General features: G+C 36.9%; 1 protein-coding gene across 1 annotated transcript; it reads right to left on the reverse strand.

Moving 5' to 3' along the window:
• Positions 1-3,284: 3,284 nt before the first annotated feature.
• On the reverse strand, positions 3,285-5,858 carry LOC133881216 (ethylene-responsive transcription factor SHINE 2-like). Its single transcript, XM_062320154.1, has 3 exons — positions 5,788-5,858; positions 4,071-4,198; positions 3,285-3,964 (listed from the first exon to the last, which is right to left on the reverse strand). Exons 1-3 carry the CDS (start codon positions 5,856-5,858, stop codon positions 3,285-3,287), a joined length of 879 nt encoding a protein of 292 aa, XP_062176138.1.
• Between the last annotated feature and the right edge of the window lie 8,046 nt (positions 5,859-13,904).

The raw sequence follows: 13,904 nt of genomic DNA on the forward strand, positions 1-13,904 counted from the left end.
AACGCTTCTTGGAAAGCGAGAGAATATCTCATGTCTATGAATACATTGGAGTTCCATTTCTGAATATTGTATGTCTATAAAGCGGGAGAACAAATTCCTGTTTTATGAAACATCATAACATTAGCATGCTCGTAAGCATTTAGACACTTGTGCTATATATAATGTAAAGAATCAAATATCTGAAACACACATACAGGCTAAATTCTAAAACAGAAGTTGTGAATTGTTCTGAGCATTAATTGCCTCACCTAAGCCATTGGGCAGCAACATAGTCTGATGCAGGAAATGATTGAAAAAGTTCCAAACTCGTACAAGTATCATATGTCATTCTCAGACCTTTCCTACATAGAAAAAAGACGGGAGAGCATATTCAGTTTAAATATATTTCTATTCTTAGTTTTTTCTTCTTTTGTGAGGCAATGTCATCCTTAGATAAAAATAACAATCATTTTGAACAATTCCTATAACTCTTGAAAAATTCTGTTCTAGTTTGGGTATACAATAAACCTACTCATAAATGTGCCGTCCAAGACAACAAAGAAACATACCCATCCTCACAATCGAGATTTATGGAGGACAACGTTTCAGATCCGATTGAAACAAGATGAGCCTTACGCATCTCATGGAGCTCAGGTAAAATAACCTCCACTATCTTGTTTTTGTTTTTGTTCTTTGACAAGTCGCCATCTTGAAAAATAATAAGTGAAATATGAAGTATCTCATCATAGTATAACTGTAAAAGCATGTTAATTCGTAATTTCAAAAGTAGTATCTCAAAAAAAAATAAGCATGTCAATTTTAAGGCTGAATAACATGGATGTACTTTACAACCATGAGTTTTGCACAACAGAGCTAGAACATCTTCGCACTTATCAGAGATTTCAATCGAAATTAAATTATTATACCATTGCCGTGGAATAAGCATATATTCCTAAAATTATACATGATATCTAGAGCAGATTACAGCTGTATAAATTCCCAGTCGCAATGATCCAAAGGCATTTAAACAATCATTTGATGACAGTAAGTCACAGTATGACCCAACAAGGTACGGACTATAAATCAGAGTAAAAAAGTTAATTAAAATGTAAGATGATAATAATAATAATAAATATTCATATTTATCAATAGTTTAAACTTTAGAGTAATAAGAGTTAGCAAAAAGTATCTCAGGCATGCATATACAGAGCTCATACATAATTAATCTTTTTTTTTTTTTTTTTTTTTTATAAGTAGAACTCATACATAACTAATGCTACTAACCAAAGAAAATATAAATAATTTCAACTAGATGCACATAACAATTGATAGAAATGAAAAAGGACCACATAACTCAACTAAACTTTGAATCCCAACTACATTGGGGAAACATAAAAAGGCTGAACGAGAGATTGAAATTTTAGGTACGAATAAATTGACGTAAACAATTAGATGACCAATCTCACAAATAAACATGGTAGAAACACTAAAAAGCAACCTTGGTAATCAACACTAATGCATGACTAGCGACTATGAATTCCGAATAATAATAAAATATCTATATATATATATATATATATATATATATATATATATATTTCTTATTTTTTATAAGTAATAACAATAATAAAAAGATTCATTGAAACTAACTAGGCATGTACATTTGTTTGTATGCTATGATTCCCTTCATCCCATATTAATAGTCCTCTATTTCATTTTGGATGTCCTAAAGTATTTTCTACTTTGAAAAGTCAATGGACACAATTTCAGTAACTTTCCTAACTTACCATTAGTTTTATTTGAAAACTCAACACCCATTTAATAGCCAAACAATTGACATTGTAATTTGGAAGAAGACTTAAATTATTCATGAGCTATGCAATGGATAGAAAGTGACAACTTAACAACAATAGTAAGTGGTAATGAAATAATTGATCTGCAGATTAATGTGCTTTTTTTTCATCCAAAAAAAAAAAAAAAATTGGAGAGTTTCTTGTTTTATTTATATTTTTTTTTAAATCACAAACCATTCCGTTAGAAGATAGAACTAAACATAACCCAAACAAACATAACCATAGATGAAAGCAGAGTCAGCTACTAGGTGAAACCCAATACAATATGATTTTCATTTGTTTCTAAAAGTGCTAACCCCATGCCAAAAGAACCCAATGAGTGCAACTTATATATTCCATCATTATTTAAACATAAATTTTCATCTACAAAGGGTCCAAACACAATTTTTCTGATTAATATCGCTCAAATGGCCGCAAGTTCGCTTACCTTCTATGAACATGAGAATTTTACATTTTGTGGTCAGCCACATGAAAGTTACAATTGAAATGCTTCATATACTGCCCAAAGGTAGTATAACATTCAGTTATGTTTGAAATTCGGGAGTTTTGAGGTAAATTATGTCTAGCATGATGTATGACAGATGTGCATTATCATGTATTACAGACATGCAGTAATTCTAAACATACTTGTTCAAACCGAAACAAATCAGCATAAAATCACAAATCAATGAACTTGCATCACAATTTGCACTAAAGTCACTAACATAAAGTACAAACTATGTGTACATGTAGTAGGTTATGTGACACTTAGGTTCTTTCTTGTGGAATGATTGCTGTGGCTGCAAATCAGTGATTTTGGTGAAGGGACATTAAAGAATCTATACAGGTAGAAAAGAAACAGAAGTACATTTAAGCATGTGTCATATAGAAATCACTCTAAACCAAGAGATAGCAAAGAAATAGTGGACTATTAATATAGGTATGTCTCACATTGAACAAACAAAAATACCAGAAAACTTTTTCCTTTTTCCCATGTCAGATAACAAGATCGAACATCTACAATTTTAAGCATATAGAAACTAAATCAAGAGAGTGCAAGTTGTAATAAATTAGCCCACACAAATCTAATGCTTAAACTTCCTCACATGGATCTAATGCCTAAGTTCATAGAGATTGTTAAACTTCAAAACCGTAAACATGAACAATGTAGGAAGAGAATAGAGAAATGCATCATTCTTGAATAAAGTATGTAGTATACAAGACCAACAATAAGTAAAATATGCAACTAAAACTTTGTTTATTATCCCTACCCGTAACCTATAAAGTATCACTTACAAAGAAAGAAAAAAAAAGTTAAATTCCTCATTCTAAAACCTATAAAGAATCACTTACAAAAGAAAGGAAAAAAAAAAAAACCTACAAAGAATGCAAACCTGTACATCCAACAAATTTTTATACCCTCAAATAAAAAAAAAATGATAATCCCAAATCAATTATCCACCCATCCTTCTCTTATTCTCCATTATTAACTATGTCTGGAAGCTTCCCGCATTGGTCGACATCAAGAAACCCCAATTGACCAACATCAAAATTCCAATCAAATTGCAATTCGATGTTGCTAAAGAAATCATCGTTGAAAAGCTCTGAAAATTCATCTGAATGAAATATTTCATCCATAAAATTACCTGTCAAATGCTTCTCTACCATCCTATTAGGCATGTTGGTTTCAGCAATCGCAACATGCTGAGCATCGGTTCTCAATTCGCCTTCTCCATCCTCATTCTCCAAATTGGGAGAAACAAATGTGATGTCCTCAGCAGCAAATAACTCATATTGGTTTGATGTAGTTGTGGATTCAAACCTCATTGGAGTTGCAGCAAGCACAGAATGCTGAGTATCAGTTCTCAATTCACTTCTCCCATCCTCATTCATCACATTAGGAGAAAAATGTGTGGTGTCCTTAGTTGCAAAGACCTCATAGTTGTTTGATGTAGTCGTTGAATCAAACCCTGGTGGAGTTTCTATTGGAGAAATGCAGGATGAAGTTGTAGGTGTAGAAGAATCTGGAAAGTTAAGGCGAGCATGAGAAGCGTACATGGTCCTTGCAGCTTTATCATAAGCAAGGGCAGCTTCTAGTGCGTTTGCAAAAGTACCAAGCCACATCCTCTTTCCCCCATTTGGCTGCCGAATTTCTGCAACCCACTTACCCCAGGTCCTCTGTCTAGCTCCTCTGTATTTGCATTTTGAGTTCTCAGGCCCTTCCTTTTTCTTTCATGCATCCTTTCTTGGACCCAATACCTTGAACTTTACGAATGGGTTTAGTGTCAACATTACAAGAGTCAAGCTGTGTCTGATTCTCTTTCCACTTGGCAAGAGTCTCAACCACGGACATAGATCCCTCAGCTCTACCACATGACTTCCTCTTCCTGAAAAAAAACAAAAGTTAGCCATCTTTGAAAAATTCTATACGTAGATACTGTTCAATAGTAGTAAAATCATTATCAACCAAAATTATTTATTTCTTCAACATAATTAGTCAATTTGCCGGAAAATCAACATCAAATTAAAATTTGAAAAGACTTTATTCATTTATGGAAAACAAACAAGTAAGAATTGATTCAGAAGATCAAAATTTTAAATTTTTATTTGATACACTTAGAACTGATCCTAGGGATAAAACAATTATAAAAAAAAAAAATGGAATAAAAGAAATAAATAAAAAATGAACAGAAAAAGGCAAGAATCAATCAATAAGGTGTTACTCCTAATATTGGGAAAATGAAGAACGAAACCCATTAAAACTTGGTGAGAAAAAGTTACACACACACACACATATATATTGGTTGACTATTTCAAATGTACCCATTTTACTTGATAATAAATGATGTTGTAACCAAAGGTAACGATGTTCCTGTCAGTCATGTTCATTTGATGCCACTCTTTAAAGTGGCAGTAATGGCATCTGATGATATCTCCCTATTGTTTTAAAGAAAGTATAATCTGCTTGGAGGTTATGGATTATTCTTTTGTTATTTACGTGGAACAATGACTAATGTTGAAGGTGATAAAGAGTATATAATGCTGTCTTTAACATTTCATTATTGCATAATTGTAGTCTAATCTCTATGGGGTTTCTTACAGAGCTGATCACTAATGAACGCAGAGAAGATTCCACCGGCCCAAGGAATCTTGATGGTCATTCATCAGAAAAAAAAAAAAAAAAAGAAAAAAAAAAAAAAAAAAACATGACCATTAATATGCCTACTTTTGAGTCATGCTATATCTTCAGGTATGGGAAGAACGAAACCCATTAAAACTATATATATATATATAACTTGAAAGAGCCGTATATATTAAATCTATGTCATTTTCCAGGCACCCATTAAAAGAACACAATAAAAAACCCAGAAAAACAAGAAAAGAATTCAAAGAAAAGATACCTCGTAGTGGTAGTGGTGGTCTGTGAAGACATGGCAGTGAAAGACAAGGTTTGTTGGGCGAGAGCAGAGAATGAGATTGTGAAACTCAGAGAGCGGTGATTTGGGACAACGTTTGTTTCTTAGAGACCAAGAAACAGAGTAGCGGTGATCAGAAAAGGAAACAGAGAGAGTAAGTGGAGAGAGGGAGAGAGAGAGAAAGAGTTGCTTTATAACAGTGTTTAATGACGTGGCCAGTGTTTATTGGCCATGTGCCCTTTGATGTGGAACCCTAATTACGACAAAGTGCCTAGGGCAAATGTGCGCGGTAGTATTTCAATTGTAAATGACTATTTTGTCCTGAGTTCTGCTGATATCTTCGTTTATGCCACTATTTGTCTCTAAAAATAAAAAAAAAATAAAAATTGTAAATAAAAAAAAAAAATTATGCTGATATATCACAATTGTAAATAAAAAGATAAATTAAATTTGATGTAGAAAAGGAAACATAACAATATTAATTTGTCTCTAAAAATAAAATGCCTCCAGCAAACAAATGATACGAGTAAAAAATATACAAAATGTGATGATTGACCTACAATTCACCATTCGAGCTTGCAGTTTCCTTGATGGCTCTTCCTCTCTCTTTCTGAACATTCATGGCTTCCATGCTAGCTAGAGAGAGTCTTGTTAGGGATAAAATTAACCCTAAAGACACGTGGATTCAGAAACATCTCGGAGTTATGCCTCGGACATTTATTTCGGCCAGCAAAGAAAAGATTGCCTAGGTATAAATATATCTCGGAGGTATAACGACGTCTCGGTGCAAATACATCTCGGAGGCATAACGACGTCTCGGTCTTAACACTCCAGGTTACGGTATGTAGAACATCCCGAGATCTCCTAGTCTGAATGGAGCGAACATATCTCGGGTATTTGGGTCTCGGAGTAACATCGCCTCGGAGGTGACATCAAGTCAGTATAATAACGTCTCGGCCTTTCACAACCCTGTTATGGTGCGGCGATATCCCGAGATCTCAAAGGCGGAGCGAACATATCTCGGATATCATCACCTCGGAGTTTGGTTGAAAGTTTGCCGCGGATGTCTCAGAATACGATAAGGATAGAATTCCATAAGATCAGGGAAAAAAAACCGCAATTCCATGATTAATGGGATAAAGTAGTTATTTATCTGAAATCAAATTTAAAGAGATACAAGCGCAGAGATACAAGCGCAATCAAATTGCGGATTCTACAATCTCATTCAAATTCTCTAAAGATAAGATTCAACTAAGCTAGGATTCAAACTCCTAATCCAACTAAGCGTCAAGAATTCTAGTAAGGTAGCAAGTCTGGTGAGACCACGAGCCCAGCCTATAAATAAAGACCATTGCACCAGGTATGAGATCACGCATTCTCTGAGTTCTTGAGATTGAGATATTCATCAGAAAATTGATTTGAACTGACTTAGGCATCGGAGTGGGCGTAGTCGGCACCCCCGACGAGTTGTTTGTTATTTTTGCAGGATTGGAGTAGTTGATCAGGATCCAGTAGCGAATCACCAGGCGACATGTCACCATACCGGAAACTGTATCAACAAGTCTAGACCCAACAACTTTGTGTAACGGTAAGAAATGAAGAAAGAGGAAAGGAAGGGTAGCAGAAGGGTGGAGGAGTTCTTAGTTGAAAAGTAACATTGTGATGTGTGAGCTGGAGGAGACAGAAGTGACGTAAAGTGATAAGAGTGGTTGGCTGATAGAAGGATCTGGACTATTGCGAGACAACTCAAAGTGCAGCGTTTTGGTGTAGGTTAATGAATTCAAAGTGCACCGTTTTATCTTGTAACTGCATGTGGTATAATTGTAGAAATCGCATAGTCCAGTTGTTGGGCTTGTGGTTACGCGTTTTATGGGCTTCTGTTAGTACGTTTTATGGGTTTCTGTTAGTAGATTGGTTAGTTGGTTAATACTTTTAAGGCTTATAAAAGCCCAGGGAGGAAGCTAGTTGATTTTCATCGAATGTATGAAGAATGTGGATTGTTTCTTGGAGCTAAGGATGAGCTCGAATCACCCTAAAATGGAGTCTTGCTGAACTCGAATCAGCCTTTCAATATTACAGTACAAATTCATTTCTTTCTCTATCCATTTCTAATCTTCCATCACAAATATTTCTACAAAAAATTCTCAAAAAGAAACATTCCCATTACAAGTGGTATCAGAGCTAACGATTTTGCTGCTATGGCGGAAGGGACTCGCATGGCCCATTTTGTGGATTCATTGAAGCAGATTGAAGATAGTCAGCGTCAGCAACAAAATAAGTTGGAGGAGTTTTCTGCAGCAGTAGGGATGTTGACAGCTACAATTGACAAAATACATAGCAAGTTAGATCAACAGGCAAATTCCATAGACCATTTACAGAAAAGTGTTAAAGGGAAATATGTGGTTGAGGACCAATGTAAAGCAAGATTAAATGGAGCAGAGTTCAAAAATCTCCACGAGCAGGAGAATTGTGAGAGGCCAAGAATTCACCACAGATATGGTGATGAAAGAAGAAGACATGATGAAGAGGAGATATCTTGGCGGGAACATCAAGATTATATGGATGATAGGAGGTCTGAGGATCGACGGTCCAACAGAAGGTTTGATGATGATTTTCAGTTTCATGAAGGAAGACGGGGGGGCCGAAGATATGAAGAGGATGCATGGGACAGAGGATATCAGCCTAAACCAGCGAAGCTGGATTTTCCTAAGTTTTTTGGTGATAATCCAACTGGCTGGATTTATAAAGTGGAACAATATTTTAGTCAGTATCAAACGGTGGAGAGGCAGAAATTGAAGATGGCTGCTTATCATATGGAGGGGGATGCTTTAATATGGTTTCAAGATTCGGAGGAGTGCAACTACTTCACTGATTGGAAAAGCTTCACAGATGCTTTGCAACTACGGTTTGGGCCAGCATATGATGACCCAATGGAAGCAATGACTAAGCTGAGGCAGACTTCCACCGTAACCATTTACAAACAGCAGTTTGAGGTACTTTCTAATAGGCTTAAAGGCTTATCTGAAAAATATAAACTGAGTTGTTTTTTGGGGGGATTAAAGGATGAAATTAGATATCCCTTAAGATTACTGAATCCTACAAATTTGAATGTGGCTTTTTCTATGGCAAAAATCCAAGAAGAGTGTGTGCTAAGTGCTAGGAAATCCACAAGGTTCAGTAATTTCTCTAACTCTAATTGGCAAAGTTCTAGGAGTTTTGTGTCTGTTCCTGCCAAATTAGAAGGAGTTGTTAAGAATGATAATTCTGTCACTTTGGTTCAGAAACCTAGCATTCCGGTTCAAAAATTAACATCTGCCCAGATGGAGGAGAGGAGGAAAAAGGGCCTTTGTTACACTTGTGATGAAAAGTGGAACAGGAATCATGTGTGTGTAAAGGGAAAAATTTATGTTTTGGAAACTTGTGATTTGTTTTCAGAACTATGTGAAGAAGAAAAATTTTATGATCCGGATTATGAATCAGAGGAGCTAGATAAAGGATGTAAGGAGGAACCTGAAATATCACTCCATGCCATTACTGGATCTCCTAGCCCTAGAACAATGAGGTTGTGGGGTAGGATAAATTTTCAAGGGGTCATTATATTGATTGATTCTGGGAGTTCTCATAATTTCTTGGATGTAGCTATTATCTCCAGATTAGCACTTAAGGTTCAGCAGATGGATAATATTGCTGTAAAGGTAGCAAATGGGCAGGTTATTCATACAGAAGGGTTTTGTAAAGGAGTTAAGCTCCAGATGCAGGGTAATACCTTTAATGTTGATTTTTACATCCTTCCTTTGGGGGGCTGTGATATGGTGTTAGGTATTCAGTGGTTGCAAAAGTTGAGTCCTATTATTTGGGATTTCTCAACTTTAACTATGGAGTTCACATTATTCAAAAAGATGATTGTGCTAAAAGGATTAGATCCTACAGAATCTGCTATTGAGGACAGTAATGTGTTTTCTAAGCTACCTAATGCCAGGAGGAAGGGATTGGTGTTACAATTGGTCTCTTCAGAGATCCAGCATAACGGAGACAATAGTAATCCTTATTTTTCTGATTTGTTGAGGCAGTTTCAAGATGTGTTTGCAGAGCCAAAGGGGTTACCTCCAGTCAGATCTCATGACCATAAGATTGTCTTGAAGGAAGAATCACAGCCTATTTCAGTTCGACCCTATAGATATCCACACTACCAAAAGGGAGAAATAGAGAAAATAGTGCACGATTTGTTGGAATCTGGGGCTATTAGACCTAGCCAGTCACCTTTTTCTTCCCCTGTTTTATTGGTACGAAAGGCTGACGGTAGTTGGCGAATGTGCATGGATTATAGGGCATTGAACAAGGCTACGGTGAAGGATAAATTTCCAATTCCGGTAGTGGATGAATTACTGGATGAACTTCATGGTTCTCAGATTTTTTCTAAGCTTGATTTGCGATCGGGCTATCACCAAATTAGGGTTAAACCTGAGGATGTGCCAAAAACAGCATTCAGGACGCATGAGGGGCATTATGAATTCTTGGTCATGCCTTTTGGTTTGACCAATGCCCCTTCAACTTTTCAAGGGTTGATGAATCATGTGTTTAAACCCTATTTGAGGAAATTTGTTCTGGTTTTTTTTGATGATATTCTAGTGTACAGCAGAACTAGAGAAGACCATCTCGGTCACTTGAAATTGGTTTTGGAGGTACTACAGCATCATAAATTGTTTGCTAAGGAGGTGAAGTGCAAGTTTGGATGCCCTGAAATTGAGTACTTGGGTCACATTATTTCAGCAGAAGGAGTAAAGGCAGATCCTGTCAAAACTGAAAGTATGCTCAAGTGGCCTATTCCTAAATCTATTAAGTCTTTACGAGGCTTTTTAGGTTTAACGGGCTATTACAGGAAATTTATTCGGAGTTATGGAATTATTGCTGCTCCTCTCACAGCTTTGCTTAAGAAAGACTCATTTCATTGGACTCCAGCCGCTACAGAAGCATTTGAGTTGCTTAAACAGGCAGTGACTAGCCCTCCAGTTTTAGTCCTACCTGATTTTGAGAAAGTCTTTATTATTGAGTGTGATGCCTCAGGCGTGGGGGTGGGAGCAGTTTTGATGCAAGAGCAGAGGCCAGTGGCGTTTTTTAGCAAAGCCTTGAAGGGTAAGGCTCTACATCTCTCTACTTATGAGAAGGAATTATTTGCGCTTGTGTGTGCAGTGAAAAAGTGGCGTCCCTATTTGATTGGTCAGACTTTTAAGGTTAAAACTGACCATCAAAGTTTGAAATTTCTACTTGAGCAGAAGGTTGGTAGCCCAACTCAACAAAAGTGGATAACCAAGTTACTCGGTTATGACTTTTTGATTGAGTATAAAAAAGGGGTGGATAACAAGGTTGCCGATGCCTTGTCCAGGAAGTTTGAAGAAACTCCAGAAGGGGATTTTGAGGATCAAACTCTATTCAGCATTACTTTTCCTAGTCCTACTTGGGTTGAGGAAATTAAGGCTACTTATGAGTTAGATCCTGTTTTACAAGGTAAAATTTCTGAGTTATTGGCTAATGAGGGTAATGTCTCCCAATACAGTTTCAGAAGTGGGTTATTACTGTACAAAGGCAGAATTGTGGTGGGGAATGTTGATTCTATTAAGAGCAAAATTCTGCACTTCATTCATGTAGCCCTACAGCTGGACATTCTGGTTATCAGAAAACTTTACACCGAGCTAAGCATGACTTCTACTGGCCAGGCATGAGATTGGATGTGAAGCAATACATTCGGGGGTGTGACATGTGTCAAAGAAAAAAAAATGACAACCTTCTTCCATCCGGATTTTTACAACCCTTGCCAATTCCTACACGGGTATGAGCTGAAATTTCCATGGACTTTATCGAAGGGTTGCCACTGTCTCAGGGTGCCAGTGTGATTATGGTGGTGGTGGACAGACTCAGTAAATATGCACATTTCTTACCTGTTGCACACCCTTTTACAGCATCTAAGATAGCAACTTTATTCATGAATCATGTGTTCAAATTGCATGGGATGCCTACTGCTATAGTCAGTGATAGAGATGCTATCTTTACAAGTACTTTCTGGCAGGAACTATTTCGTATCCAGGGCATTACTCTAGCTATGAGTTCTGCTTACCATCCTCAGTCTGATGGCCAAACAGAGATTGTAAATAAATGCTTAGAGCATTATTTACGATGCTATGCTGGAGAACAACCTAAGTCATGGTCTGTGTGGCTAGCTATGGCCGAATATTGGTACAACACTAATTACCATGCATCATCTCAATTTACCCCTTTTGAGATACTCTATGGCAGGAAACCTACAAGGTTGGTAGAATTTGTACCTGGGACTACAAGGAATCAGGCTGTAGAAGAGAACCTCAAGTCCAGAGAACAGATCCTCTCCTTGCTCAAGCACAATTTGTTGGCTGCTCAGGAAAGGCAAAAGTATCAGTACGACAAGAAGCACACGGAGAGAAGTTTTAATGTGGGGGATTGGGTATACCTGAGGTTACAACCTTATCGGCAGAAGACTTTAGCTCTTCGGAGATGTTTGAAGTTGTCTCCTCGCTTCTATGGGCCTTTTATGGTGAATAAAAAGATTGGGCAGGTCGCTTACAGGTTGGATCTTCCTGCCGATTCACGATACACCCTGTCTTCCATGTTTCTTGCTTGAAACGGAAGCTGGGTCAGTGCGCGGTTCCTCTTCCAACTCTGCCACCGGTGGACAATCAGGGTGAGATACAGCCTGAGCCGGAGAGGATTCTGGAACGCCGGGTTCGGAAGGTTCGCAATCAGGCGGTTCCGGAGGTTTTGGTTCATTGGAAAGGGACTACATCTGAAGATGCCACTTGGGAAGATTATTGGCCGTTGAGAGCAAAATATCCTCACCTTGAGGGCAAGGTTCTTTGAAGGGGGAGGGATTGTAACGGTAAGAAATGAAGAAAGAGGAAAGGAAGGGTAGCAGAAGGGTGGAGGAGTTCTTAGTTGAAAAGTAACATTGTGATGTGTGAGCTGGAGGAGACAGAAGTGACGTAAAGTGATAAGAGTGGTTGGCTGATAGAAGGATCTGGAGTATTGCGAGACAGCTCAAAGTGCAGCGTTTTGGTGTAGGTTAATGAATTCAAAGTGCACCGTTTTATCTTGTAACTGCATGTGGTATAATTGTAGAAATCGCACAGTCCAGTTGTTGGGCTTGTGGTTACGCGTTTTATGGGCTTCTGTTAGTACGTTTTATGGGTTTCTGTTAGTAGATTGGTTAGTTGGTTAATACTTGTAAGGCTTATAAAAGCCCAGGGAGGAAGCTAGTTGATTTTCATCGAATGTATGAAGAATGTGGATTGTTTCTTGGAGCTAAGGATGAGCTCGAATCACCCTAAAATGGAGTCTTGCTGAACTCGAATCAGCCTTTCAATATTACAGTATAAATTCATTTCTTTCTCTATCCATTTCTAATCTTCCATCACAAATATTTCTACAAAAAATTCTCAAAAAGAAACATTCCCATTACACTTTGTTTTTTCTCTTCTGCAACTCCTCCGGCCAACTTCCGTTCTGGACGATAGAGTACGTCTCCATGGAAACTGAGGAAGAAGAAGTTCAAAGAAAGAGCTAGCATTTGTCCGTCAAACAGCTGGAAGGCACCTACCTAATTAATAAGCTTGCGTTTTGTTTTGTTTTTCTTTTTTCTTTCTTTCTTTTGCTCTGTGAAGGGAAGAGTCTCTGAGACAAATTGCCATTCTTTTTTGATATTTCAAATGTGTTCCTCCTGATGTACGTGTGGGCTTTGGGAATACAAAAAAATATGCGTCTCCTTCACGTCAGCTCAGGTCAGGTCAGGTCAGAGATGGGTACTGAAAAGGAACGAGCTCATTGAGTTCTATTTGCTCTCTGCAAAGGCAATGAACTAGCGTAAAGATAATAAAAGACATAAGGTTTTTTTTTTTTTTTTTTTAATAATTAAATATCTGAGTTTGTAATAATTAGCAGTTATCAATTTCTATAATTTCGAATGTCAACAAGCCGCATATAAACTATTATGTGATAATTTAAAGGCAAAATAATATTTAATTGACAATATTCTTTTAAATCATTAAAAACTTGTTAATGTCTCGTCTAAAAACAAAAATACTCTTAATAACAATTATTTTAAAATAGCAAAAAATATGTAGAAAAGAAAATTTTGGGATGGGCCATCCCTTTGGTCAAATGGGACTGGCCACGTGGCCGAATCACCTTCAAATGAAAATGAAATAAAATAAAATTAAGAGGTGCCCAGTCTACGTTTCATGACCATCGGGTGGTTTGGCCACTCCCACATAAAATTGGAAGTGGTGGGTGGCGGAGCTCCTGCCAGGGCATTTTGCTCTATTTAAAATAATTTTTTGAAATAAATATTTAAAAAATTCTTACTAAATGTGTGGCTGTCATCACACTTTTTTTTTTTTTTTTTTGCTCTTTGGATTGTCATGATGAACACGCAGGACAATATTGATCGGCGCCTTGACGGGTTGTTTAACTTCATCTACTTCAATATTGTCATTTTGTTAGTGCTTGTTTGGGTGTGTAATTGTTTAAAAAAATATTCAAAATTTCGAATATGATAAAGAATTTGTTTTTTGAAAGTATGTTTGAATGATTTAGAAAACTTGAAACAAAATTAAAAAATAAATAAATAAATTATAAAATATGAGTAGAATTT

This window comes from Alnus glutinosa, chromosome 11 (genome assembly GCF_958979055.1).
Source record: "Alnus glutinosa chromosome 11, dhAlnGlut1.1, whole genome shotgun sequence".
NCBI lineage: Eukaryota > Viridiplantae > Streptophyta > Magnoliopsida > Fagales > Betulaceae > Alnus > Alnus glutinosa.

Excerpts from the sequence above, each read along its gene's own strand:
- LOC133881216 (XM_062320154.1), bottom strand. The coding sequence starts at position 5,858 with ATGGAAGCCATGAATGTTCAGAAAGAGAGAGGAAGAGCCATCAAGGAA. Across the intron at positions 4,199-5,787 it reads GCAAGCTCGAATGGTGAATT|GAAGAGGAAGTCATGTGGTA; the intron begins GTAGGTCAATCA and ends GTTTTTTTTCAG. Across the intron at positions 3,965-4,070 it reads ACCCATTCGTAAAGTTCAAG|AAATTCGGCAGCCAAATGGG; the intron begins GTATTGGGTCCA and ends AGTGGGTTGCAG.